This window comes from Boleophthalmus pectinirostris, unplaced genomic scaffold, assembly GCF_026225935.1.
Source record: "Boleophthalmus pectinirostris isolate CB_2022bp ecotype Guang Dong unplaced genomic scaffold, ASM2622593v1 HiC_scaffold_18, whole genome shotgun sequence".
NCBI classification, from domain to species: Eukaryota; Metazoa; Chordata; class Actinopteri; order Gobiiformes; family Gobiidae; genus Boleophthalmus; species Boleophthalmus pectinirostris.
Window position 1 is genome coordinate 4,582,312 of NW_026571133.1, and position 27,905 is coordinate 4,610,216.

At 41.8% G+C, this 27,905-nt stretch overlaps 1 protein-coding gene across 1 annotated transcript in view; it reads left to right on the forward strand.

Moving 5' to 3' along the window:
* Positions 1-27,905, forward strand: part of LOC110156003 (serine/threonine-protein kinase WNK1-like) — a 323,906-nt gene that overhangs the window by 277,208 nt on the left and 18,793 nt on the right. The window contains exons 25-36 of the mRNA XM_055153838.1: positions 1,927-1,988; positions 2,197-2,247; positions 5,046-5,129; positions 5,214-5,244; positions 5,326-5,426; positions 9,133-9,408; positions 11,139-11,431; positions 12,730-12,805; positions 13,505-13,634; positions 16,035-16,232; positions 20,704-20,796; positions 25,407-25,448. Of these exons, the coding sequence (XP_055009813.1) occupies positions 1,927-1,988; positions 2,197-2,247; positions 5,046-5,129; positions 5,214-5,244; positions 5,326-5,426; positions 9,133-9,408; positions 11,139-11,431; positions 12,730-12,805; positions 13,505-13,634; positions 16,035-16,232; positions 20,704-20,796; positions 25,407-25,448 (1,437 nt within the window). The remainder of the gene's footprint in view (positions 1-1,926; positions 1,989-2,196; positions 2,248-5,045; positions 5,130-5,213; positions 5,245-5,325; positions 5,427-9,132; positions 9,409-11,138; positions 11,432-12,729; positions 12,806-13,504; positions 13,635-16,034; positions 16,233-20,703; positions 20,797-25,406; positions 25,449-27,905) is intronic.

The window sequence follows — 27,905 nt, forward strand, 5'->3', positions numbered from 1 at the left end:
TTTCAACTTTTTTTTTATTCAAGTTATTGCATTCATTATGAAATATTCTGATTCAAAACTTCTGGCACATCTATACATCCACAAACAAGTCATTGATCTCTTCTGGAGCACTAACATTTGATAATACTGGAGCTTAAAGGTTTTATATTACACAAAATTGACTCTTGTGAGCTTTTAGCCGTGTCGTAATGTTTTTACCTCTTCAACAACACACTTGGAGTTGTGGTTTGTTTCATTCATGTTTGAGCAATTCTGTATTATTATTATTAGTCTGCTTACATTTCCAAAGCGCAAATACTCTGTTCTACCTTGTAATGTCATGAAGTAGTAGATTTCAGGATGTTTATTGATTAATCTAATCTAAAATGTTCATGTCTATCTATCAATCCCTCTGCCTGCAACGTCTGCCCCGCAAGACGACGCCCCAGTGAGCTCCTTTACAAAATAAAAATACCACAGAACTGCTCATTTTAGCTGTCGAATACAAAAGTGAGAAAAACACTGAAGTAATAGCAGAATTAAATATCTTCACTGAATGGTTCCTCTTTACACCCCCACAGAGACAGAGAGACAGACGACGCAATAAAACAACAAGCAATGGCACGTACAGTCTTGGTTCAGTCCACCACCTCCGCTGAAAGCCCCCGATGATAATAAAGACACTATTTTTTACATAGATCGATTAAGAATTTGTACAACAATATAACACGCGTCAACATATGAACACTAATAACAGACGAAATGGTGTTGAGTTTCTGACGGTGGATAAAGGGAAGGAGAGAGAGAACTACCGCTCCCCAAATGAATGCTGGGCAGTCAACGCAACAATCAGAACAATAAAGTTGAATCTAATGTACTTGAGTTTACCCAATACAGTGAACCCTCGTTTATCGCGGGGGATACGTTCCAAAAATAACCCGCAATAGGTGAAATCCGCGAAGTAGTCAGCTTTATTTTTTACTGTGATTTTACAATGCAATACTGAACTGCAGAATGAAACAAAAAATAAAACCTCTTTTCAGGCCCAACATGTGTTAAAGAAATAGAAATATTAACGTTTTCTTACAAATAACTATAATAGTTTAAAGAACGGTGTTGTAAAACAATATTTTTATATAGTAATGAATACAAGGTAGGAAACATTGTCACTCGCGTATTTCACAGTCCCTCCAGCTGCGCCTCTTCGTCCTGACTCCGTTGCGCTGTAGCGTCTTTTTCTACTGAAGGCTGCGCAGGGGTCTTTCTCCGAGAGAAGAACATCGTTATGGGTACTCTTTTAGCAAGAACTGCAACGACACATCTTCGTGCCGCACATCAAAGGGTCCCATTCTTGTGCCAAGTTCAATGGTTGCTAAGTCGACCATCCTTCCTCCTCTTCTTTAACAAGTGTGTCTTCTTCTTCTCGTCATCCTCGCTTGGTGGCTTTGTCATCTCTGCCAGGTCTTCGTCCGTCAGTGGTTGTGCGTGTGCATCAATCAGGTCATTGACTTCATCAGCAGTCATGTCATTAAAGCTGTCTCCTCCGTTAGCATCTTTGTCGGCACAGAACACGGACAAAAAAAATTGCGAACGTAAATTTGGCAGAATGTACAGAAACGAAAACTGTTGGCATGGGTGTAATGAAAAACCAATATAAACCTTTTTCACTTCTAGACAACAGTAACGCCCCTAAGCCAATCAGGATTCACTGTAAAAAATAAAGCACTGTAAAAAATTCCGCGAAGCAGCGAGGCCGCGATAGGTGAAGCGCGATATAGCGAGGGATCACTGTATATGACAAATGCACAGAGGAAACATTCTAACACAGATCAGAAAGTAGTGTAATATGGGCCCTTTAATCTGTACAGGAATAACAGGTATTTTCAAATATGTCACCCACTTGCGTTTTTTCATTCACGTCTTACATTATTCAATTTCATTTCACAGTAAACCCTGCCTTGCCTTTTGTCCAATCCACCCCATCCAAAACTCCAGTGTCCAGGATGCAGGTGAGTCTTTTTTTTTTCAAAGAGCATGAACTTCTTTTAAGGTGTTGGTTGGACTATTTTATTTTATTTACTTTTCATAACTGACAAGCATGTGGATTTCTGTTAACATTTTCAACGGGGAGCTGTTCTTCTTCTAACTGTGCACCTTTTCTCTCTCTCTCTCTCTCTTTCTCTCCTCCTTCATTACTCCGTCTTTCTGTGGGACTAGGCCAGCTCTCCTCCCTCAGAACTGCTGCCACCCTTCTCTGGACTCAATCAGGTGTTTATTTATCTATAGTTTTGTTGGGTGTAAGGTGTAATACTTCCTCTTTAACAATAGGTTTTGTTTTAAAATGGTTAAATACCTTCATTTTCATTATTATTATTACTGCATTACCATATCGGAATAAGATTTGTTAATATACGATCACAGAATTAATCAAAACATCTAGACCAGTGTTTCCCAAACTTTTTTTTCTGGGGACCCATATTTTAAAAGTGACAAACCTTCGCGACCCAAGTCAATAGAGATTATCTTAAATCGCAAAATAAAGGTGGATTTGAGCATTAATGAGGATATTTTATTGTTGACTGAGTGATCGTGTCTCTCTGAATTAGTATTATTCAAGTTTTAAACGATGAAAAATAGTTGAAGCAGCAATAAAAGGATCCATAAGTCGTCTATTTGGACATTAAATGTAGCCCATTTCTTTTCAACATTCAATTGAACCGAAATAGTCAATAAAATAATTACAAAAAGATTAGAAATTATACAAACATGTCTTAATATTTCAACATTTCTAGTGAGATAGGTGGGCCTGTCTGTGTTCCAGTCCGAGTGCAGGAGCAGAGCGTAACAGATCAGACGCAGCATTCAGTCTGTTTCTGTGCTTTGTTTTCATTTTTGTGAGCACAGAAAATCCCAATTCACACATATATGTAGTAGTGAAATAGCCTGATTCATCAGCCGGTTTCACTTGTTTCACTTCGTAGAAACCGTCTGAGCTCACATTGTCAGAATTCGTTCGCTCGACGGGACTAACTGGTATATTAAGCTTTTCCCAAATCCCGTAGGAAGACGGACAGTAACGTCTTTCCCCTTGATAAAATTCACCAAACATTCTCTTTTTTTTTTCCGGCTTTTAAATGTTGCCTCGATCTTGGGAAAATCAGTGCTGACAACAACTGAGATGAGATACAGACAGCGGAGCAGAATGCTTCGCTGAATTCGCTTGAAAAATTGCTGGTGCCCAAACTCGCACTTCTGAGGTTTTTGTGAACCGTCTATTGTATTCTGATTCCTGACCTTGTTGCTGGAGAGAAATTAAATTGAGCGGAGGCACTAGGTCAGGGCCGGCCAGGCTAGTAATGAAAGGAATAAAGATAGAAATACTGGCTCTAAGGACAGGATATTCTGACCAAATGCTCATCCAGAATGACGATAAGGTCACAGATCCATGTAAACAACTGTATATTCCAGACCTATATGCAGATCGTAACAAGGCGACCCAAAAAAAAATCTCTTGTGTCCCACCTGAGGGTCTCGATCCAGTCTTTGGGAAGCAATGTACTAAACCCCTGCAGCCAACATTTCGTCACCAACCAGGTATAGCTTCTTCTGGTCTTTGTGTTTGCGACTGTGGCTCACTGCGGCGGAAGCTAAACCACAGGCGGTTCCCTCTCTCCGACAGTCAGAAGGAAATCACTGCCAATCTCCTGTTGAACTGATTAAAGCAAATCTTAAAATCTCAAACCTGGTAGTGGTAGATTTGGTAGTGAAATTTTGGCTGCAGGGGTTTAGCAGGTACAAAGGTTTTGATTAATTTTGTGATAATAGTTTGTTCCTGAACGTCTCAAGATTTGCTTCAATTAATATGTTCATACAGAAAACAAATTAAACGCATTAGAACAGGGGTCTCCAACCTTTTTCCTCCAATGAGCTACCTTTACGAAACAAAAATGCCAGAGAGTGACTAGTTTTAGCGGTCACAAGAAATTTAGTATATAACATAGCCACAGCAAACCTTAGATGAAGTACAGTTAGGTTAAGGTGAGCGGACGTCCCTGTTTATCCGGGACAGTCCCAGTTTTGAGCCCTGTGTCCCCTGTCCCAGCAGATTTATACAAAACCACAGATTTAAAACACAACGGACTCCAAAGAAGTAAAAATCGCACGAGGAAAAATATAGTGAAAAGGCCGTTATTTAAATGGCAAAAGTGAAAATGTTTCGATCCAACCTGGTCTTCATCAGGGCTTAGTTAAAAGCCACAGATTTTTTTCCTGTTTTTTTACAAGAAGTGTCCCTATTTTTGACCAATTTGATCTCTGCCAACAGTAAAGAGAGGCATAAATTGTGATTTGTTTAGGTAAAATACAGAAAAGCTGCTTAAAAATGACCAAAACACAAAGAAAATGCCAAGTACAGAAAAGTTTTCATTAATTACACAATTTTATTATTACCAACCACCTCAAACCAGCGGTGCTCCAGTTTTTATTCCGAAAATCTGGTCACCTGATGTTAGACGCCTATAAAACACAAACCATTATCCATTTATTAGTGTATAAAGTTAGGTTCAAAATGATATATGTACAATGGTAAAATTCAAATTTTAATTCAGAAATCCCTTGGCGAGCTCCTAGGAAGGGGGTGGAGAAATACGAGCAGGTCCCGAGGTACAGGTTGGAGACTCTTGCATTAAAATAATTGTATTTTTTAAGTTAAAACTATGGCTGAGACTATGTGAGGGCCAAATAAGCAAATTTATTGTCTTTCCATATATTTTTCAAGCTCCATAAACTAGCAATGAAAATCACAAGTCAAGTTTCCAGAGTGATTCATTCAGCACATTATTCTAGTTTATCATTTGCCTTCTGTAAATGTGTATAATATTATGCAGATAAAGGCAAAAAAATGATTCAAAACTAAATGAATTTGACCGAAAATTACATAATTATGTAACTGTGGTTCTATGAATCCCTGAAATCCACTGAAACGTCTTGATGTGCTCTTTCTTCTCGTTTTGTAAATAAATAAATAAACACACAAACAAATGCATAATAAATGTGTCATCGATCAGTCCCAGCAGCCTTTGGAGGATCTTGATGCTCAGTTGAGAAGAGCCTTGAGCCCGGAGACGGTCCCCATCAGCGCACACGCACAAGTGAGCACAAACAAACGCTAAAATGTACAATGAACAAGAGATAATTATCTAATCTAACTTGTATTTTGTTTTGTTTTTCTCCAGCTGCCTCCAAACGCTGGGATGGGACAGCCAAGTATGTTTATTTAATATACGTTCATTTCAAATATTTTTCCATGTTTCTTCTTTCTCACGTCTTTATTAATCTTGTTTTTAGTCGCTTTTAATTTGGAAGATGAGTTTCGAGCTTGTCCTTCCCCGTCTCCAGCTCCTGTGCCCGCTGTGCCCACCGGAGAGGTTAGACTGGGACGATTTAAGGTAATATGTTCAAGGAGATGCACTATTCTGGAATCTTAACCTTTTTTTTAATGTTTTGGCGTCTCAAAAACATACTAAACCTTGAGTATTATTTTTATTCAGACCTTTTTAAAGCAGACCTATTGTGCGAAATCGACTGTTTAGAGCTTTTATTGTGTCCCCTCGCCATTTACTCTTACTCTGTGTTTGGAATGATTCGTGCATGTTTAAATAATCTTTAATCTCTTATTTTCAAAACGCCATTTGTCTATCAATACCTGCTTTCACTGCCACTGGTACACGCCCACTGCTCTCTCTCCTTTTTTTTTTTCTTTATTGGTGATACTTGGAGGATTTGGCAGCTTCGTGTAGACATTTTGGTACAAATAAAAAATAAAAAAAAGTCTCCATGATCTCCAAGCATGATCTGTTTACCATGACACCAGCTCCCACTAGGCTGAGGTGTTTCTTTTATTAAGTCGTTTTAGATGAATATTGTGATTTAAAATGTTCAAATTATGACTTAAAGGTTGTATAGAGGATTTTTTTAAGGGAAGAGAAATACAGCGACAGTCCTTGTGCGCATTCAGAATTACTGTTGAAGTTTCCTGTCTAGAAGTAATTCAGCGACCGACGCGTCAGTTTTTAGACGCTTCGTCTGCTTCGGACGCGCCATCGCTGGACAAGATCTCCAAGAATCACCTCAGTTTGACTTTGCTCCTTTTCCTCTTCTCTTCTTCTTTCAGCGACCTCAAAAATGGACTTTCTTTTGCGGCGAACCGATCGTGGATTCTCGTCCACCGTCGTGACAAACTTTGTGCGAAATGCGAGGAAGCGACAGTTCGAAAAAGCCTCTAAGAACTGCCGCGTAAACCACGTAATCCCCGCACTCCGACGAGTCAGTTATACTAGGGAGTTTGATTGACAACCCAACAGCCAATAGAAAATGAGGGAGCCTCGTTTTCTATTGGCTGATGTTTATCTGCCTTCACTACATCCACAGTTGATAGATTTTCGTTCTTTTTTTTTTGGTCATCATAATTACAAAGCTGCTGCGTCTCTGTAATGGTATTTTAATCTTTCACTGACAGCTTGAAACAAAAAAAAATCCTCCATACAACCTTTAATGATCCACTGGTGTCAGAGATTATAACTATAAAGCGACTCAGCACAATAGGTCTTCTTTAATTGATCCCATTTGAATAGGTGTCTCTTTCTGAATTGACTTAAAGCATTTGTTTCAACTCTATATGTGAAATGAAATGTGCAAATGAAACCTGGAAATAGTTCTATAGGTTTTATCTCAATACAGGGTAACTACCGTATTTTCCGGACTATAAATCGCTCCTGATTTTAAAGGTTGTATGGAGGATTTTTTTTGTTTCAAATTGTCAATGAAAGTTTAAAATACCATTACAGAGACACAGCAGTTTTGTAATTATAATGACCAAAAAAAAAAAAAGAATGAAAATCTATCAACTGTGGACATAGTGAGGACAGATAAACATCAGCCAATAGAAAACGAGGCTCCCTCATTTTCTATTGGCTGTTAGGTTGTCAATCAAACTCCCTAGTGTAACTGAGTCGTCGGCACGCTGGGATTATGTGGTTTATGCAGCGGTTCTTAAAGGCTTTTTCAAACTAGTTTCCTCGCATTTCGCACAAAGTTTGTCGCGATGGCGAACGAGAATCCACGACCGGTTCGCCGCAAAAGAAACTCGGTTTTTGAGGTTGCTGAAAGATGACGAGAAGGAGAAAAGGAGCGAAGACAAACTGAGGTGATTCTTGGAGATTCCTTCCACCGATGGTGCGACTGTCGCTGTATTTCTCTTCCCTTAAAAAAATCCTCTATACAACCTTTAAGTTGTACCAGCCAAAAAATACATCATGAAGAAGAAAAAAACATACATAAGTCACACTGGTCCATAAGTTCAATTTTTTGCTGATTTTTTTTTGTAAAGACTAGGAGAACAGGAACAACAGACTGTTAACGTCACATATGAACAGTTCTTCAGATAAACTATAACATAAACAACAGAACAGAACAAGTTTAACAAACTCTCCATCTCACTCCAAATCACTAAATCCATTCAATTCTTCATCCTCAATGTCACTTTCTGAGCAGCTCCGATAACTCTGGGTAAATCTCGCTTTTAGTCCACGATAAGCTTTTGTTTTGTTTTCTTCATTGCAGTTTGACAATCCTCCGCTTTGCCCTAGTCTCTCACAAGTTTCTCGCTCACTCCAAACTTTCTTTCTGCAGCTCGATTATTATTTTCTCCTGAATATTTCACTACTTGCAGCTTGTAATCTACAGAATATGATTAACCGATAGTGTGATAAAATAAGTTACGATGCTAAAGTAACATTAGTGCAGGTGAGTGCGTAAATGACGAGAAGAAATGTCTCAAACTTCAGTAGCCGGACATCCGCTCATACCTGATCGATACATCTAGCTCTGCCCCCAAAGAGAGAGTCTGAAATCTGCTGAAATCCTACAAGACACTGACATGATACAGACAGGACAGAGGCTCTTTCTGCAGGAGACATGCGCAGTAGAGTGAAGTGACAGAGTTACAGGAGGAACAGGAGCTGCAGATACTGACACACGACACTAGAGCGCCCTCTTGAGGCAGTGTGAAAAATAACAAACATGTGAAATTACATATTTTAATATATAAGTCGCACCAGAGTATAAGTCACAGGATCACCCAAACCATGAAAAAAATGTATCTAAGGCTACGTTCAGACTGCAGCCTGAAGTGACCCAAATCCGATTTTTTGGCCCCTATGTGACCTGTATCTGATCTTTTAATGACAGTCTGAACGACACAGATCCGATTTTTTCAAATGTGACCCAGGACACTTGCATATGTGCTCCTGAAACTGATACATATCTCATCTTTTGACATGCGACTTCAGTGTGAACGGCCAAAGCGCATTCATCCACCTACACGTTATCAACAAACCACAAACGTCACTATTCTGCGCTGAAGTAGGCGAAAATTGTTAATGAACTCTGTGTCACTGAAGTGAAGCACATCACCACTCACCACTCTTGTCTACATCTGCGCATCCACACGTTCCTTTCAACGGACGTCGCTGCCGCTGCCCCACAAAACACCACGACGAAAAACCTCGTCCTTCTCCTTCTCAATCTCCTCCTTAAAACAAGTAAGTTGTTCATGTTCTGGCTCCGGTACGAGAGGAACTTTAAAATCTCCAGGTGCTCGATGCTCGCGTCCATGTTTGGACAACCTCCGTAAACACAGAGACGCTCACTGCGGTTGACATCATCGTGTCTCCAGTGTCACATGTGGGACACTTTCGGGCCGTTTAATGTTCACACTGGAGTCACATACAAGTCGCATTTAATTGGAAATGTGAATGCGGATTTCACAAAAAAATCGGAATTGAGCTTTAAGCCCTGCAGTCTGAACGTAGCCTTACAGTCCAAAAAATACGGTTTGAAGCATCTCTGTATTTTATAGCTTAACATGTAAAATAGCCATGCTGTTAATTCCACTATTTCATTGTCAGTGTCAATCGCAACATCATGCCATAAAAGTTTGCATAAATCTGTTGTATCTAACAATAAAATACAAGTAATCTATTTGGGAAAAGCAGAGCAGAGAATCGAGAAAACTTGATGCATGTATGTTTATTTATTTGTTACCATATATTTTAGATTTGTCCTAAATAATTTCTAATATCTGTTTTAATTTAGGTTTCCCTTGCGTTTGATGAGCCTGCCGCCCCTCCTCCGGTCTGCGTCGACTCTTCCTCCACCTCCTCCTCCTCTTCGTCCTCCTCAAATCTCTCCAGTCCTGAGAACACGCTGCACAAGGCCACTCCGTCCCCGCTCAAACCTCCCGTCGTCCAGTCAGGAGACGCCGTGGATCGACCGCCCCAAAGGATTCTGGGAGGAGGGTCCGGACAGCCCTCGCCCTTCGCCTCCCCGTGCCCCTCCCCCAAACCCACCACCACCATCGGCCGCTTCCAGGTACGATTATTTTAACCTTCTACACGTTTAACTCCCCAAAAAACGAAAAACAGAACTAAACTCATTCCTCACTTTCCAAGCCTCCTAATTATTCACCCCAATGAGTTTCTAAGTGCTTTTCACAGCTTTCAGAGGCTAGGGCAGAGTTTTGTTGTCATGGTAACGCCGACAACTAGCATGCAAACAGCGCACCAGCCTTTCTTTCTGGTTTTGCGATCGGTAAAAATGCTTTATAATTTAATACAGGCAGCACACTCCGCTCTTAATTTGACCCTTGTGGAATCATAAATGAAAACTGGTGGAATCGTAATTTAAAAATATTATTAAAGGTGCACTGTGTAACTTGTCTCCATGGTGATGTCTTTGCGTTGCCTGGGATGTTCCACAGTATGGCATTAAACAACTAGATCTTGTATTTATTCATTTACAGGTGTTTTTATTTCTCAAACGTACCTCAGAAACATGTATTATTACCGTTAGTGCACCCACTTCTCCACAGATCTGACCTGTCATACTGTAGAACATTCTAGGAAAAACAATAACATCTACACGGACTCAGGTGAGGGACTCTCTACTAGAAAATTTACACAGTACCCCTTTAAATATAATATTGTTAAAGTTGTATGTTTTATATATATATATATATATGTACCGTATTTTCCGCACCATAGGGCACACTCAAAAACCTCCAACCCCATCGTAAAACGACTACGCGCCCCACAATCCAGAGCGCCCTATACACGAATCCACTCGGGTGTCCCAGCACGACTTCATTAAACTACAAAGCCTCAAACACACACGGAGCAGACAGCGACCGTACGGCGAAAAACACCCGCAGCCACACTCATCACTCCACGCTGACGAGGAACGGAACGGAGGAACGAACCGAAAAAGCGAGCGCAATGTGCCGCTTCTAGACACGACTGAACAACTGAGTCACTGCAAACGCGCCGACAATCCGTTGGTCCCAGACAGCACCTCCCTACACGCCACAACTGAACAAAGCCCAGAGTCACCGTGAACGAACAAACAAACAAAACCACTCACCCATCACACTGTTGTGTTTCGTTTAAAGTCCGGTGCGGTTTATTTGTGAAAAAAGTTTGAAAATAGACCATTCAACAGTGACAGTGCGCCTTATAATCCAGAGTGCCCTATAGTGCGGAAAATACGGTAAATTGGACGATAAATCTCCTCCTTGTTGTTTTAAAAATGTGTGTGATTGTTCTATTGTAACATTTTTTGGTCAAAGTATTTTAATCAACGTGATTCATCTTAACATCCCTCTTTAAGATGCGATTTGTAACTTTCCTTGTGGAGTGTCCTTCAGACGCTTTTTTCCATGGAGAAGTTATTACTTTGTCTGGAATGTTTCACATTATGGTATTAAACCTTTCTATTTCCATGGAGACCAAACCAGACCAAGTTACAGGTCAGATCTGTGGAGAAACGACCCCGCTCACAGTCAGAATGCCTGTTTTTCTAGGTATTTTTGAGCTTTAAAACCACCTGTAATTGAATAAATGTAAGGTAGAGCTGTTTAATGCCACACTGTGGAGGCAGAGCAATGACATATCCACAGAAACAATCAGGTGATGGACCCTTCAGCAGAAAAGTTACACACTGCACCTTTAATAGTATGTTGCACTACTGCCCTGTTAAAATTGTGGGTCGATAAACTATATAGCACAATGAAACTGTTAGTAAATAAATGTTTTGTGTTTTTTCAGGTCACCACCAGCACAGAAGCGCGCGTTGGCCGTTTTTCAGTCAGTCGTGCCCCAGATCAGAGCCCCGAAGCTGTGAAGAGCCCCCCTCCTGTGCAGCCCCCCTCCACGCCGGCCACCAACGGCCCCAGCGCCCCGGTCCAGATCCCCAGTCCAGACTCGCCCCACAAGGCCTCTCTGCCCGGCCTCAACAACTCCTTCAGTAACTCCTTCAATAACTCTTATCTGAGCAGCGACAATGACTCGGAGTTTGAGGACGAAGATTTCCAAAGAGAAGTCAACCGCCTCCGAGAGAAGTAAGGGGCTGTTTTTAAAGATGCACTATGTAACTTTTCTGATGGAAGGTTTGACTCCATGGAAATGTTATTTGCACCTAGATAGAATAAGATCTCTACTGATTTCTCCTATAGGTGGCAGATCCTCTACCTCAGACATGTCAAACTCAGGCCCAGGGTCCAAATTTGGCCGAGATATTATATTTGGCCCCTCATATCATATCAAACATGTGTTAGACCTGACCCGCCGGCTACCGATAGGCTATAGAGACATTATTTATTTAAAATGTTGTTATTATTTTATATTTTGCTTGTTCGGGATTCAGTGTTTAAGCAAAACTATTATCAAACATTTATTTTAATAAGAAAAGGTTTAAAATTACATCTACTTTATACCCAACATCTTCCGTCTTCCATTAAATTTTTCAGATCATGATTTCGTTGTCAGAAATACAGATTCCATGACCACAATAATAATAAAAAACACACTTTGTTTTCAATTCCCATGTGGTCTTATATCTGTGTAATCCCTCAGTGGTTCAGGTAGGTTCCATAGGTGTAAATGAGTCGATGGCTACATTTGATTGATTGATTGATTGATTCGTTTTATTTCGAGTTTGTGCCAAGAGAGAAAAAATAATCATATATACCAACAATAGAAAAGCACATTTCTCGAAATATATATGAACCCACCCCTGTTCATGACGTTCAGGTCGCATGCCGAATTTTCAGTAAATATTTAATTTGGCCCAAGACTTAGTCCCAGTTTTTAATTTTGGCCTTTGTAAATTTGAGTTTGACACTCCTGCTCTACCAGAAAAACCTAACTGTACACTTTTAATCTATTATATAGTCAACAAACCCATTTTACAAGAGCTTTTATTTTATAGTTAACAGGATAAGCATATAGAAATATAATTGGTAACATGTGTATTTATATTTTTTAAACAATCTTGACACATTGTTGTATGGTATGGTTTCAGCTTTTTTGTTTTGTTTTTAAGTGTTGTTTTATATAGGTAAAACTTTATTATTTTGTTTTTATTTTGACTATTAGAACTATTAAAATGAGTTTTTATAATAAACTAGAACATAAAGCAATACAATAGTAATAAACAATAAAACTAGACACAAATATCTAAAACCTAAAACAACAGAACATAGTTGTGTTTAATGGTAGTGGTGACAAATTATAGAGGATTACTCAAACACAGGTGAAAGAAAGATGCATGTTTTAGTTTTAGTTGAGGGAACAAAAGTACCGCATACAAACTTGTTGATGTTTTTGAGATAATCTAATAATAATAATGTTTTCCCAGGCACATGTTGGAGATTCAGGCCCTCCACTCCCGACAGAAAGAGGAAATTGAAGGTCTTTTTGCTCGACTTGGAAAGGTACGTCTTAGTCCATTTTATCAAGTCAAGTCTCAAGTCCTAAAAATAGTGACTCAAGTCTGACTCGAGTCCAAGTCACGAATTGCAAGTCCCCACGTCTGGTAGTTACCTCCGCCAAGGAGGTTATGTTTTTGCCAGCGTTTGTCTGTTTGTTTGTTTGTCTTTTAGCAACATAACTCAAAAAGTTATGGACCGATTTTGATGAAATTTTCAGGATTTGTTGGAAATGTGAAAAGGAAGAACTGATTTCATTTTGGGGGTGATCCGGAAGAAATCCTGGATTCTGGATCACTTTGAAATTTTAGTTAACATTGTGGTAAATGGGGCCAAAATTTTGTTTCTCAATATCTCGGTTAATTATTGACCAAACCCCATGAAATTTGACTCAGGGATGGACAATGGGATCCTCTTTCATATTCCAAAGGCTGATCCGGATCTGATCCAGAAGACTGATTTTATCGCAATTTATATAAAAAATGGGGGTAGTCCTTGGCGGAGGTCTGCGCTCTCTGACTGCTTTTCTAGTTAGTTTTTTTTTTTTTCATGTGATACTTTTACTTGAGTTTTTTTTTTTTGCTCCGGTATCTGTACTTTTACTCAGGCAACAGAATTGAGCACTTCTACCACCACTGCTTTTAAATAATGACATTTGACTCTCTGAAGCATCATTTTAACCCTTTTAATACTCCATTTCTGCAGGTTCCTCCAGCCACAGTCATGCCTCCTGTAATACCGCTGTCGGGCAGGAGGAGGCGACCTACGAAAAGTAAATCCTCAAAATCCTCACGAACAAGCTCCACACACGGAAGCAAGAGTCCATTACCACAAGGTACGGTACAAATATGAATTTCATATTTAAGATCCAGGGTTAGCAATAGTTTTTATATTATTTTTTCACTTAGTCAGCTACTCCGATGATTGTTTTTATTGTACATTCAGATTTTTAAATGCACTTTTAACCAAATAAAGGTTAAAATTTGGTGATTGAAGTCTTCTAGAGGACCATTTTTTTCAGGTTTAAAGCAACACAATAACAGTACGTGTGTTTTTGCATTGTTGTGTGCTCAGTGCTTAAAGCTACAGCAGCTTGTGTTCACGTTTTGTAATTTGGTCATGTCCAAAACTCAGATGGAGAGCAGTGGCTTATATTAATATGAATTCACTCTTTTTTTAAGAATTATCCAAACACAAAGAAAGTCTGTAATCTCATATGTAATTATGTAAATATGTTTTTAAATATCTTTTATTGATTGGGCGTCTTTTAAAGGGACAGTCCGGAATTTTGGACATAGGACCTCATTTCCAGAGTTTTGGAGACGTGTGGAGACACTTTTTAGAATATTGTTAGAATTTATTAATTTATATATTTATATGGGAAGCCCCTTGAGATCTTGCTTGTGAGGGCGTCCTAAATACATTAACAAAAATAGCGTTTACAGAAAAGAAAGAAAAAACAAATTGGAACAGAACAAAAGACAAACTCAAAACAAAGACAACATTCACACCTATATTTGTAAATTAGTGAAGAAAAAAAAGCAACTCTATGTACAAGAGAAAGTACAACTGAAATGTATTTTTATCAACAACAGGAGCAGGATGTTTGTAAGTATCTGACGCCTTAAACATGTTTATCCATATTCCATCCAGTCCTTGTATTTGCAGAGGTCACTGGTGCTAGACTAGTGCATGTCAATGGTCATAGTTTATCCTGCCACTTAAAAACAGTCTTACCCACTCCACAAAACACCCGAAGAAAATCTATTATTACACCAGACTGTCCATGTAAATGTCTGTGTCGCTAGAATAACGTTTGAAATAAAGTTAACCTTGCAGCACATGAATCGTCGCATGCTGAGGGACTATTTTCTCATATATCAGTCCGCCGCTGCTGAGCTTTCTATCAGGAAGAACAACTCACTGCTGCTGCTCAGACATAAATCCTTCAAATGCAAGGTTGGTTTTACTTCTAAAACTATTCTATTAACACAGACATTTACATGGACAGTCTGGTGTAATAATTGCTTTGCCTTGGGTGCTTTGTGGTAGCCTGATTCATCAGCCGGTTTCACTTCATGGAAACCATCTGACCTCGTAGCATTAGGATTCGTTCTCTTGACGATAAGCGGGTACTTTTTTATTTAACCAATCGCTGCTATTTGGTCGTGACTTTTGTAATGCACTGCTAACGGGGCTAACTGGTATATTAAGCTTTTCCCAAATCCCGTAAGAAGAAGGACAATGACGTCTTTCCCCTTGATAAAATTCACCAAACATTCTCTTTGTTCCGGCTTTAAATCCTCAATCTCGAGAATCGTTGCCAACGCAGAATGTCTGTCTTTGTCTACATCCATCTCGACGCTTTGTTTACTGTTGTGCTGTTCACAAAAAGGACCCCGTCGTGGCTTCACAGCTCTTCGCTGATTGGCCGATGTGCGGTCTACAACTTCCGGGGCTCTTGCAAACGGTCTAGTGTATTCCAGTTCCTGACCTAGTCGCTGGATAGAAATTAAATTGAGTGGAGGCACTAGGTGGCACCAACCTGGCAACTATGACCATTGACATGCACTAGTCTAGCACCAGCGACCTCTGCAAATACAAGGACTGGATGGAACATTTTAAAAAGTGTCTCCACACGTCTCCAACCCTCTGACTCACTAGGAAATTAGCTCCTATGTCCAAAATTCCGGACTGTCCCTTTAAGACTTGCTTTACATTGCATTATTTCTCCATCCTTGCCTCTCCTCCTCTTGTTCTAACATCCCTCTATCATCTTCTCTTCATCTATTTATCTTTCCCCTTTCCTATACCTCGCCCTATCCATCATTCCTCCCCTTCTCTGTCTTCCCACTTTTGTCCCGTTTCTCTCCCTTCTCCTCCTTTCACTCTTTTCATTCTCAACGTTCAAATGGCGAGCGCAGAGAGTGAAAATGACTCACTGCACGCTGCTAACTACATTTGAACTTGTTAAAAACGTCAAAACTGCTACACAAACCATTCATTTTTGAAGCCCATTAGCCATCCCTGTAATTCTGCTCTCCATCTCAATGTGAACCTCTTAAAATATTCTAACACGACGTGAACACAACCTCTCCATGTGCTCGTACTGTGCACCAGAACCCTCCCCGTGTGTTTAGCTCTGTGGCTCCGTGTTTGTGTGCGTTTTTGCCTCATGTTTTTTGCCTGTTCCCTGTCTCCTTCTGCCCCCCCTTCCACGTCGCACCGTTCGTAGGAAGCACTTTATCCGCCCAGAGCGCCCCCTCCATGTTCCCCGGGCAGCTGCCTCTCTTAGCCCCGGGAGCGTTAGCCGATCCGGGGCTCCAGTCCGTGCTGCAGCCCCTCAAATCCTCCCCCTCCAGCGACATCCTGTGCTCCGCCTACACCAGCGACGCCGCCCTCTCTGTGCCCAGCCTGTGCGCCCCCACGCCAGGTAGGAACGCAACTGCAGGCCCCTCTCTTCTCCAGCCACTGCCTCCTTTCACAAAAAAAAAAAAAAAAGGTTGGGATGTTTTGACGAATGTGAATAGAAAGTTAAAACGGGTTTGTAAATCTTGGATCGCTTTCTGGATCAGCTTCAGGTCTGACGCAGCTATTGGAAGGAAATTGTATTATAACATATGTATAGTTTAGTTTATAATACTAATAATTAGGGATGGATATCATGAAAAAGTTGCCGATACAATACATACCTCGATACATAAACACGATACAATACGTTTTTGATACAGTGCACTTTCAATTCAATACGATTCGATATGACATATTTAAAATTTATTCGATACGGTTCAGTAAAGGCATAAAGTCTTAATTAATCCACAAAATTTGTACAAAGTTAAGCCTGATTCATTCATCAGACGGTTTCACTTTGTGGAAACTGTCTGACCTCGCAGCATTAGGATTCGTTCGCTCGACGGTAGGCGGGTGCTTTTTTATTTAACCAGTTTCTGCTGTTTGGTCGTGACGTACAGTATGTAATGCGCCAAATCACGTAGGAAGAAGGGCAATAACGTCTTCACCCTTCATAAAATTCACCAAACATTTTCTTTGTTCCGGCTTTAAATCCTCGATCTCTGGAATCGTTGCCAACTCAGAATGTCTGTCTTCGTCTACATCCATCTCGACGCTTTGTTTACTGTTGTGCTGTTCCACAAAATGGACCCAGACAGATACTTGAGTTTGACGTCATGGCTTCACAGCTCTTCTCTGATTGGCCGGTGCGCTGTCTAGTGACAATCTGTGTATCGTTCGTTCATCATTCGTTTTTCAATATTAAACCAAAAATAAGAAACTGAAAAAACAACTATTTTCTTCATTATTTATCTCCAAAACCAAAATGAAAAAACAGATGATGATTCGTTTTTTCATGTTTTCAGTCCTGGTCTGGTCCTGATCTCAGTCCTGGTCTCAGTCCTGGTGTCAGTTCTGGTCTGGTCCCGGTCTGGTCCCGGTCTGGTTCCACTCTGGTCCTGGACCTGGTTTAGTCCTGGTTTAGTCCGTATCCAGTGCAAAAGTTTGGCATCGCAGTTTAAGTCATGTAAACGGGAAACGACTATTCGTTTTTCCATTATTCATTTAAACACAAAATCGAAAACTAAAAAAATTAATTATTATCCGTTTTTTTCATTTTGGTTTTGGAGACAAATAATGAAGAAAATAGTTGTTTTTTTTCATTTCACGAACGATACACAGATTTACAACTTCCGGGATTCTTACAAACCGTCTAGTGTATTCTGATTCCTGACCTAGTTGCTGGAGAGAAATGAAATTGAGCGGAGGCACTAGGCTGATGGGAAACATTTTACTCAAATCAGTGAAAATGTCACACAACTTTAGCTCTTACACAAAATAAATGAGATAAAATATACCTAAAAATACTCTTGGTGATATATCGATACAGCAGCCTACGATATTGATACTGTATCATCAAGTTAGACTATATGATATATCGATATTTCAATATTTTTGCACACCAATAATACTACTACTGCTACTAATAATAATAATATAGTATCAGTGGTGGGACGATATACAATTTTCACAAGATGAGACACGAGATTGGCTCTACAAGAATGAGACAAGATGAGATTTTGACAGTATTTAGGCTAAAATAAATATATTGTGCATTTCAATACCCAGTTTTAACCTCACCATTTTTGATTTACTTTATTTAATATTTCTGCTGTCACTGTAGCTCTACTTTTCAGGACTACACATGCACAAAAAAAACGTAAATCTCCAGTACACGTTTTTTTTCAATCCAAACGGAAAAACACAAGGAAAAAAATCTGATAATTTTTTCGTACACGTGGCAATTTTGTTTCATGAGATCTTGTCCCAATACTCTATCTATCGTATAATCCTTTTGCACTTGCGCTTTTACGAGCTGAAGTGTCTTGCCTAAGGACACAACAGCAGAATCGATCGGGGAATTGAGGGAATTGATACTCTCTTCGTTTCGCAAGACCGTAGTTAAATTTGCGATATAATTTGAATTTAGTGTCATTAATGAGACGTTAGATGCTTGAATTTAGTTTTTATTTGTATTAAAACTTTCATCCCAACCTTTTTTTTTTTATGGAATTGAAGTTCTTTAGAGTAATATTTTGTGCCTGTGTAAATGCATGCAGTTGTGGTCGCCACGGAAACACTCCTCTACTTCCTGTGTGAGACTCTGACTCTTTGTTTGTGTGTTCTCTCTGTCCCAAACTCACTCCTCTCCTCTTTATTCACCTCCTCACTCCTTTATTTGTGTCCAACCTCCTGATTTTCCCCCGTTAAATCGACCTCTCTGAACTTCCTCCCTCCTCTCTCTCTATTTTCTTTCTTCCCCCTCTCTCTTTTTCGATCCTTTCTTCTCTCCTTTCCGTCTCTGTTTCTCTACACCCTTTCTACCTCCTCACTCTTCTCTTTCTTTCTTTCTTTCTTTCTTTCTCTCTCTCTCCCCACCTCCGCTCGTCTTCTGTCACCTTTCTTCTCATTCATCGATCTTCTCTTCTCCTTCTTTTATTCTCTGTCCATCCCTGTCACCTTTCTCTCTCTCCTCTCTTCTCCCTCGCTCCTCACTTTCTCCCCTTCTTCTCCTCTTCCTCTTGCTCCGCTTTCCTCGACCAAACCCCGTCCATCACTTCTCCTCTTCTATCTATTTTCTCTTCTGTTCATCCTCTCTTCCCCTTCTCCTCCTCTCTTTCTGTACATCCCTGACTCCCCTCATTCTCTCACTTCCTTCTCCTCCTCTCTTTCTGTACCTCCCTGACTCCCCTCACTCGCTCTCCTCCCCTCGTTCTCTCACTTCCTTCCTTCTCCTCCTCTCTTTCTGTCTATCCCTGCCGTCTCGCTCTACTCCTCCCCCTCTCTGCCTCACCACTTTCTCCGTCTCCTCTTCCCTTCCTCTCCTCTCCTCCTTTCCCTCTTCCTGCCTTCTCCTCCCTGTCTTCTCTTCTCCTCCTCTCTCCTTTCCCTCATCTCCCTCCCCTCTCTCTCCCTCCTCCCCTCTACCCGTCTTCCCCTCCACCCCCTCCTCCTCCTTCTTTCTCTCCCCTCCCTCTCCTCCTCCCTCTCTCCTCCTCTCCCTTTCCTCCCCCTCTCCACATCCTTCCTCTCTCCTCTCTCCTCTCCTCCTCCCTCTTCTCCTCCCTCTCCCTCTCCCCGTCTTTTCCTCTCCTCCTCCTTTCTCTCCTCTCCCCTCTTCGTCCTCCTCCTCCTCCTCTTTCTTCCTCCTTTCCCTTCTCTCCCCCTCCCTTTCCTCCTCCTCTCTCCTCCTTCTCCCCTCACCTCCCCCTCTCCTCCTCCTTCCTCTCTCCTCTCTCTCCCTCCTCTCCCTCCTCCTTCTCTCCTCTACCCGTCTTCTCCTCCCCCTCTCCTCCTCCTCCTTCTTTTCCTCTCCCCGTCTCCTCCCCTCTCTCCTCCTTCCTCTCTCCTCCCTCTCCCTCTCCTCCTCCTCTCTCCTCTCCTCTCCTCTTCTCCTCTTCTTCCCTCACCTCCCCCTCTCCTCTCATCCTTCTTCTCCTCTCCCCATCTCCTCCTCTCCTCTCCTTCCTCTCCTCTCTTCCTCCTTCCTCTCCTCACCCCTTCCTCTCCTCTCCTCCCCTCCTCCTCCCCCTTTCTCTCCTTCCTTTCCTCTCTCCTCATCTCCTCTCCCTCCTTTCATCTCCCCTCTTCTCCTCCCCTCCTCCTCCCTCTCTCCTCTCTCCCCCTCTTCTCCTTCTCTCCCTCTCCTCCCCTCTCCTTCTCTCCCCTCCTCTCTTCTTCCCCTCTTCTCCCTCTTTCTCCCTCTCTCCCTCTCTCCTCCTCTTCTCTCCCTCTCTCTTCTCTCTCCCTCTCTCTCTCTCTCCCCTCTCTCTCTCCCTCTTCTCTCTCTCTCTCCCCCTCTTCTCTCTCCTCTCTCTCTCCCTCTCTCTCCCTCTCTCTCCTCTCTCTCCCCTCTCTCCCCCTCTTCTCTCCCTCTCTCCCCTCTCTTCTCTCTCTCTCTCTCCCTCTCTCCCTCTCTCTCCCCCTCTCTCTCCCTCTCTCTCCCTCTCTCCCCTCTCTCTCTCTCTCTCCTCTCTCTCTCCTCCTCCCCCTCTTCTCCCTCTCCTCTCTCTCCTCTCCCCTCTCTCTCTCTCCCTCTCTCTCCCTCTCTCCCTCTCTCTCCCTCTCTCCTCTCCCCCCTCTCTCTCTCCCTCTCTTCCCTCTCTCTCTCTCCCTCTCTCCCTCTCTCCCTCTCTTCTCTCTCCTCTCTCTCTCTCTCCCCTCTTCTCTCTCCCTCTCTCTCCCTCTCTCTCCCTCTCTCTCCCTCTCTCCCCTCTCCCCCTCTTCTCTCCCCTCTCTCTCCCTCTCTCTCCCTCTCTCTCCCTCTCTCTCTCCCTCTCTCTCCCTCTCTCCCTCTCTCTCCCTCTCTCCCTCTCCTCCCGTCTCGTCTTCAGGCTGTGTAAAGTTCCACTGGGGTTCGGAGCGCGTTGCCTTCAAACCAGGCGGTCGCCGGACCCGTTTTCTCAGTACGCCCTGCTTGGCTCTTTGTGTGTACCGCTTCCTTTGCTCTCCTCTTTTACATATGCTTAGTCCAACTTAGAGACAACTTAAAGACACACCGTGGAACTTTTCCGGCGCAGGGTCCACCACCTGCTTGTCTCCACGGCGACGTGACGGCTTTCCTCTCTACAGTTTGGCATTAAACTTGTCAGTCTTGCATTTATTCATTTACAGGTGTCTTTAAATAATATGCGGCTCGTCTCCGTGGAGATAGATGTTTAATGCCGTACTGTGGAACTTCTCCATGGAGACAAGCAAGTGGCAAAGCTTCTCCTGAAAAGTTACATGGTCCTGTTTATAGGAAAGGACTGGCAGAAGAGTTTGTGTTCACTTTCTAGAATTATGTTCACTTTTAATCAAAAAGAAAGGGCCAAAGTGATTCTGTGGGCAATTTTATTTTTGAAAGAAATCTCCAAACAGACTCAGGACATTAAAGGTTGTATAGAGGATTTTTTTAAGGGAAGAGAAATACAGCGACACCACCTTCCTCCTCCACAGCTCCCTCCCTCTAGAAATAATTTAGAGACCGACTCCTCAGTTTTTAGATTCTTTGTCTGCTTCAGTCGCGCAGTCGCTGAAAGGAATCTCCAACAATCACCTCAGTTTGGCTTCGGTCTTTTTCCTCTTCCCTTCTTCTTTCAGCGACCTCAAAAACGGACTTTCTTTTGCAGCGAACTGGTCGTGGATTCTCGTCCGCCGTCGGCAACAAACTTTGTGCGAACTGCGAGGAAGCGACAGAAAAAGCCTCTAAGAACCGCTGCATAGTTACCCTAGAAACATAGTTTGATTGACAACCTAACAGCCAATAGAAAATGAGGTAGCCTGGTTTTCTATTGGCTGATGTTTATCTGGCCTCAACATGTCCACAGTTGATAGATTTTCACTCTTTTTTTTTTTTTTTTTTGGGCATAATTACAAGGCTGTTGCATCTCTGTAATGGTATTTTAAACTTTCATTGACAATTTCAAAAAAAAAAAAAATCCTCCATACAACCTTTAAGAACAAAAATGTGGCTGTTTGCTGCAGATGTTCCAAGTTTCAGTAGGAGCAGGTAGAGGGCGCTCTTGGAAAAAAGGATCAAAACTCAAAACACAACGGAAAAAATATAATTAAAAGGCCTTTATTGCCCTGATTAATCAATTAAGCCCTGATGAAGACCAGTTAAGGTCAAAACATGTTGGCTTTGGCCATTCAAATAAAGGCCTTTTAATTATATTTTTCCTCGTGCGATGTGTTAATTTTTTCTACTGTTTTGGAGCGCCTGGAATCCGTTGTGTTTTGAGACTCAGGACATGATTGGGAAAGAATTCACACATTTTCCTTATAGTTTCATGGAAAATATTAATTAATTTGTTACTGAAAATGTCTCCTTTAATGGCCTAAATTTAAACGTTATATTAAATATTGAATTAGAGCCATTGCATTTGGTTTATATATAAATGTGTTTGAAGCTGTGTGTCATTTGTTCATTTGTTTTTCAAAATAAAACCAAAAATGAGAAGATGAAAAAAACTACTATTTTATTCATTATTTGTCTCCAAAACCAAAATGAAAAAACGGATAATGATTTGTTTTTTCAGTTTTCGATTTTGTGTTTAAGTGAAAAATGGAAAAAACGGAAACAGGTGTTTTCTGTTTACGTGACTTAAACTGTGATGCCGGATTGAACCAGGACTGAACCAGGACTGAACCAGGACTGAACCAGGTCTAAAACCAGTCTAAACCAGGACTAAACCAGGACTGAACAGGACAGGACTGAACCAGGACTGAACCAGGACTGAACCAGGACTGAACCAGGACTGAACCAGGACTGAACCAGACTGAACCAGGACTGAACCAGGACTAAACCAGGACCAAACCAGGACTAAACTAGGACTCAACCAGGACTGAACCAGGACTAAAACAGGACTAAATCAGGTCTAAACCAGGTCTAAACCAGGTCTGAATCAGGACTAAACCAGGTCTAAACCGGTCTCAGTCCTGGTCTGGTCTTAGTCTCAGTCTTGGTCTGGTCCGGGTCTGGACCCGGTCTCAGTCCTGGTCTCAGTCCCAGTCTGGTCCCGGTTTGCTCCTGGTCTCAGTCCTGGTCTCAGTCCCAGTCTGGTCCCGGTTTGCTCCTGGTCTCAGTCCTGGTTTAGACTTGGTTTAGACCTGGTTTAGACCTGATTAAGTCCTGGTTGAGACCTAGTTGAGACCTGATTCAGTCCTGGTTCAGTCCTGGTTCAGTCCTGGTTCAGTCCTGGTTCAGTCCTGGTTCCCTGGTTCAGACCTGGTTCAGTCTGGTTCAGTCCTGGTTCAGTCCTGGTTCAGTCCTGGTTCAGTCCTGTTCAGTCCTGGTTCAGTCTGGTTCAGTCCTGGTTCAGTCCTGGTTCAGTCCTGGTTCAGTCCTGGTTCAGTCCTGGTTCAGTCCTGGTTCAGTCCTGTCCTGGTTCAGTCCTGGTTCAGTCCTGGTTCAGTCCTGGTTCAGTCCTGGTTCAGTCCTGGTTCAGTCCTGGTTCAGTCCTGGTTCAGTCCTGGTTCAGTCCTGGTTCAGTCCTGGTTCAGTCCTGGTTCAGTTTGGCATCACAGTTTAAGTCACGTAAACGGAAAACGGCCGTTATCCAATTTTTTTCCATTCTTCATTTAAACACAAAATCGAAAACTGAAACACAAATCATTATCTGTTTTTTCATTTTGGTTTTGAAGACAAATAATGAAGAAAATAATTGTTTTTTTGTTTTCTTATTTTTGGTTTTATATCGCAAAACAAATGAACGAATGATACACGGATTTGTATGAAATATTTTTGCCTGAAAATCCCTGATATTTCTGAAGGCTTCTGACCCTCTGCAGCTCAGACCACCTCTCTCTCTCTCTCTCTCTCTCTCTCTCTCTCCTCCTCTGTTTTTCTTTCTCTCTTTTTACTTTATCACTTCGTTCACTGTCCCTCACCTGCTCCCTGCACCTCGGCCCAGAGGGGAGAGGCAGGCCTGGGTCTCTGTAACCAATCAGACAAATACCAGTATATTTCACCTCGATTTGAACCCACACACGTAGACCCAGTTCTGGAGGGGTTCTGTGAGCTGTAGACTGGACTCAGAACCAGGGGAGAACTGTCCACAGGATCTTTATAAAGTCTAAAGTTCAGTCAAATTACAAGACTTTATGGCTACGTTCAGACTGACGTGACCCAAATCTGATTTTTGCGACCTGTATCTGATCTTTTAATGACAGTCTGAACGACACAGATCCGATTTTTTTCAAATGTGACCCAGGACACTTCGATATTTGCTCCTAAAACCGATTCATATTCGATCTTTTGACGTGTGACTTCAGTCTGAACGGTCAGGTCACATTCATCCCACCTACACGTCACGTTCAGAATCGAGTCAGTGAAGGGAAAGTGAGATCAGGTCAAATTGGAGGAGTTTTATAGGAACCGAAATGTCAGAGCGCGGCTACAGACGGTCCTGGCTCCAGTGTCAACGAAAAATAAAGATCCTGCGAGACAAATACAAGGAGACTAAAGGGACCAGGACCAGACTGGAACAATATCAGGACTGAGACCGAGACAGGGACTGAGACCGGGACTGAGACCAGGAGTGAAACTGGGATCAGACTGGGACAATATCAAGACTGTGACCAGGACTGAGGCCGGACTGAGGCCGGGACTGAGACCGGGACTGAGGCTGAGACTGAGGCTGGGACAAGACTGGGACTAGACCGGGACTGAGACCGAAACTGAGACTGGAACTGAGGCCAGGAAAAAGACCAGGACAAGTTTAGGAAAAAAATAAATAAAAAAATAAAATAAAGATCCTGCGACGAGGAGGCTAAAGGGACCGGGACCAGACTGGGACAATATCAGGAGTGAGATCAGGACTGAGACCAGGACTGAGACCAGGACTGAGACCGGAATCAGACCGGGACTGAGACCGGGACTGAGACCAGGACTGAGGACTGAGACCGGAATCAGACCGGGACTGAGACCGGGACTGAGACCGGGACTGAGACCGGGACTGAGACCGGGACTGAGACCGGGACTGAGGCCGGGACTGAGACCAGGACAAGTTTAGGACTGAGACCGAAACTGAGACTGGGACTGAGGCCAGAAAAGAGGCCAGGACAAGTTTAGGAAAAAATAAAATACAAAAAATAAAATAAACATCCTGCGACACAAATATAAGGAGGATAAAGGGACCGGGACCAGACTGGGACAAGATCAGAACTGAGACCGGGACTGAGACCGGGACTGAGACCGGGACTGAGACCGGGACTGAGACCGGGACTGAGAGCGGTTTAGTCCTGGTTTAGACCTGGTTTAGTCCTGGTTCCATCCTTATGCACTAAAACTGAGAGAAAACTGAAAAAACGAATCATTTTGGTTTTGGAGACAAATAATGAAGAAAATAGTTTTATTTTTTTCATTTTCTTATTTCTACTTTTATTTTGAAAAACGAATGAACGAATGAGACACGGACTGGACTTTATCCCTGGTTTCAGCCTGTCCCCTGTAGTGTACTTTCTGTTTTGTTTTGGGTTTTGTGGGCGGGGCCTAACTCTGACTCTCTCCTGTCCTCCTCCTCCTCCTCCTCCGCTGTTGTCTTCGGCTGCACAGGGAAGATGGTGAAAAAAGTCTGCCCCTGCAACCAGCTCTGTAGTAACTATCTCTCTTTTGGTCTCCCCCTCCATCCGTCCTGCTGCATCTCTCCCTCCTCCGTGATCCTCTGTTTCTCACTGGTCACGTGACTCGGAGAAAACGATTTTATTCTTCTTTTGCATTCGCTAAACATTCAATTCAGATCATTTCAGTTTTAGCCAGTTAGATTTTAAACTTAAAAAACTCAACAGACTGTTTTTAGATTGTGTTAGATTGTCTTTTTCTAGGACGAGGCAAAGGAAAATGTTCTATATTATAATAATTTAAGTTACTGATAATGTTAATTTATCCTGGCATTACTTTATATTACACAAAATTGACTCTTGTGAGCTTTAAGAAATGTTATAATGCTGTTAATTCCTCAAAAACAGACCTGGAGTTGTGTTTTGTTTCACATGTTTGAGTAACGCTTTATTATTAGTCTGTTTACATCTCCAAAGTTTAAAATGCATGAAGCGGTAGTTTTCAAATCAGCATCTACCTTTTTACCTTTTGTTTTGTGCTGAAATAGAGCCTTTTTCACAATGTCCAGTAGTGCAGCGATGTAGGGTAAATATCATTTACGTTAAAGCTTTTCTATGGTAAAATATCTGTGGAAATGTCTCGCGTATTTTCCACCAGCTTCATAAATCTGCCCCTTCGCCAAATCTTCATCCAACAAAAACAACAAAGAACATATTCTGTCCATGAAGAATTTATCCACAACTATCAAGGTAAGAAAGACGAAAACGTAAAGGCGAACATCGACGAGCATTAGTGAATTACTCCTGAGCAAAACAAACATTATGGTCATGAATAGGGGTGTAACGATATCCAAGTCTCACGATACGATATCGTCACGGTATGAACCTCGCGGTACGATATTTATTGCGATATCGTGGGAAAAATCACGATATGGTGGCTAGAATCACAGTATTACCATATTATACATCGTAACAAGACTGACATTATAAAATGATTTGACCATCATTTGGTAAAACATTTATTGTCATATTCATATCAGTGACATTTTGAACAGCTTGAAAAGTGCAAAACAAACTAAACAATTGTAATAAAAGTGTAGTCAGGAGCTTCGCAGAGTAAGTTCGACAGAAGACTGAAGCTGACCTTATCGCATCAGCGCATTAGGAGCGAGCAGTTTTTTTCAGCTCTTATGCAAATTAACCATGTGGCGCTCGCTATATATTCTGCAATGTATTTCGTTATTTCTTCAGCGCTGTTGTAAATGCTTCACGTATAGTTTTTTTTGTCCCAACTTGATTTTCTGTGCACATTCTTGAAAATTTTCAGTGTGTCATCTTATCAAGTGACGTGTGTGACATGTTGCTAGTATTTCACTGTGCACTGGGCGTGTTTCTTCTTTCTCGTTGCGTGTCGCGACAAACCCAAAATCCTTTTAGACCTCAGACTTAAAAGCCGCTGGGCGCACAGATTGGATGGATTATGGTCCATGTAGTTTACTGTGCTATGTGCCACAGGAGCGGACTGAAAATTCTTATTTTTTTCCTAAAGACACACAGTTAAATACTGTGACGAAACCAGGACAATATCGTGATATCGCCAATGTCGTTACATCCCAGTCATGAATAGGCAAGGCAAGGCAAGTTTATTTGTAGAGCACAATTCGTACACAAAGTAATTCAAAGTGCTTTACAGAATAAGAAACACATTAAAATCATAATAAAAACAAAACATAAATAATCATGAAGATTAAAATTAAAAAAGAGAGACATAAATGGGAGAGAAGAGTGCAGAATGAAAACCTTTCAGTCATATGCACAGTTAAACAGAAATGTTTTGAGTCTGGATTTAAACAGCGTCACAGAAGAGTCTGTCTCACATGTTCAGACTGTTCCAGGTTTTAGCTGCATGAACCTGAAACTCTGACTCCCCTTGTTTAGTCGTGACTCTGGGCACCAGCAGGAGGTCGGTCCCTGAGCTCCTCAGAGTGTGAGATGTTCATATGACACTAACATGTCACAGATGGACTTTGGTGCTCGGCCATGGAGACACTTGTACAAGCAGAGCTGCTTTAAAGTCTCTCTGAGGCACAGGAGCCAGTGCAGAGACCTGAGCACAGGATAAAACATAAGCATAAGCACGAACTGCACAAATCTCTCTGTCTATGCTAGTATCTATGTCATGAGATTGATTTTTAATTTTAATTGTAGAATCAGACTGAGTTCACAAGTTACTTATGTTTTATTCATGACCATAATGTTAGTTTTGCTCAGGAGTAGTTCACTAATGCTCGTCATTGTTCGCCTTTACATTTTTGTCTTTCTTACCTTGATAGTTGTGGATAAATTCTTTGTCAACCTTGTTGGATGAAGATTTGGTGATGAAGCTGGTGGAAAATACACGAGACATTTCCGCAGATATTTTGCCATAGAAAAGCATTAACGCAAGTGACGTTTACCCTACATCGCGGCATTTCATTCGTGTGACGCTTAAAAA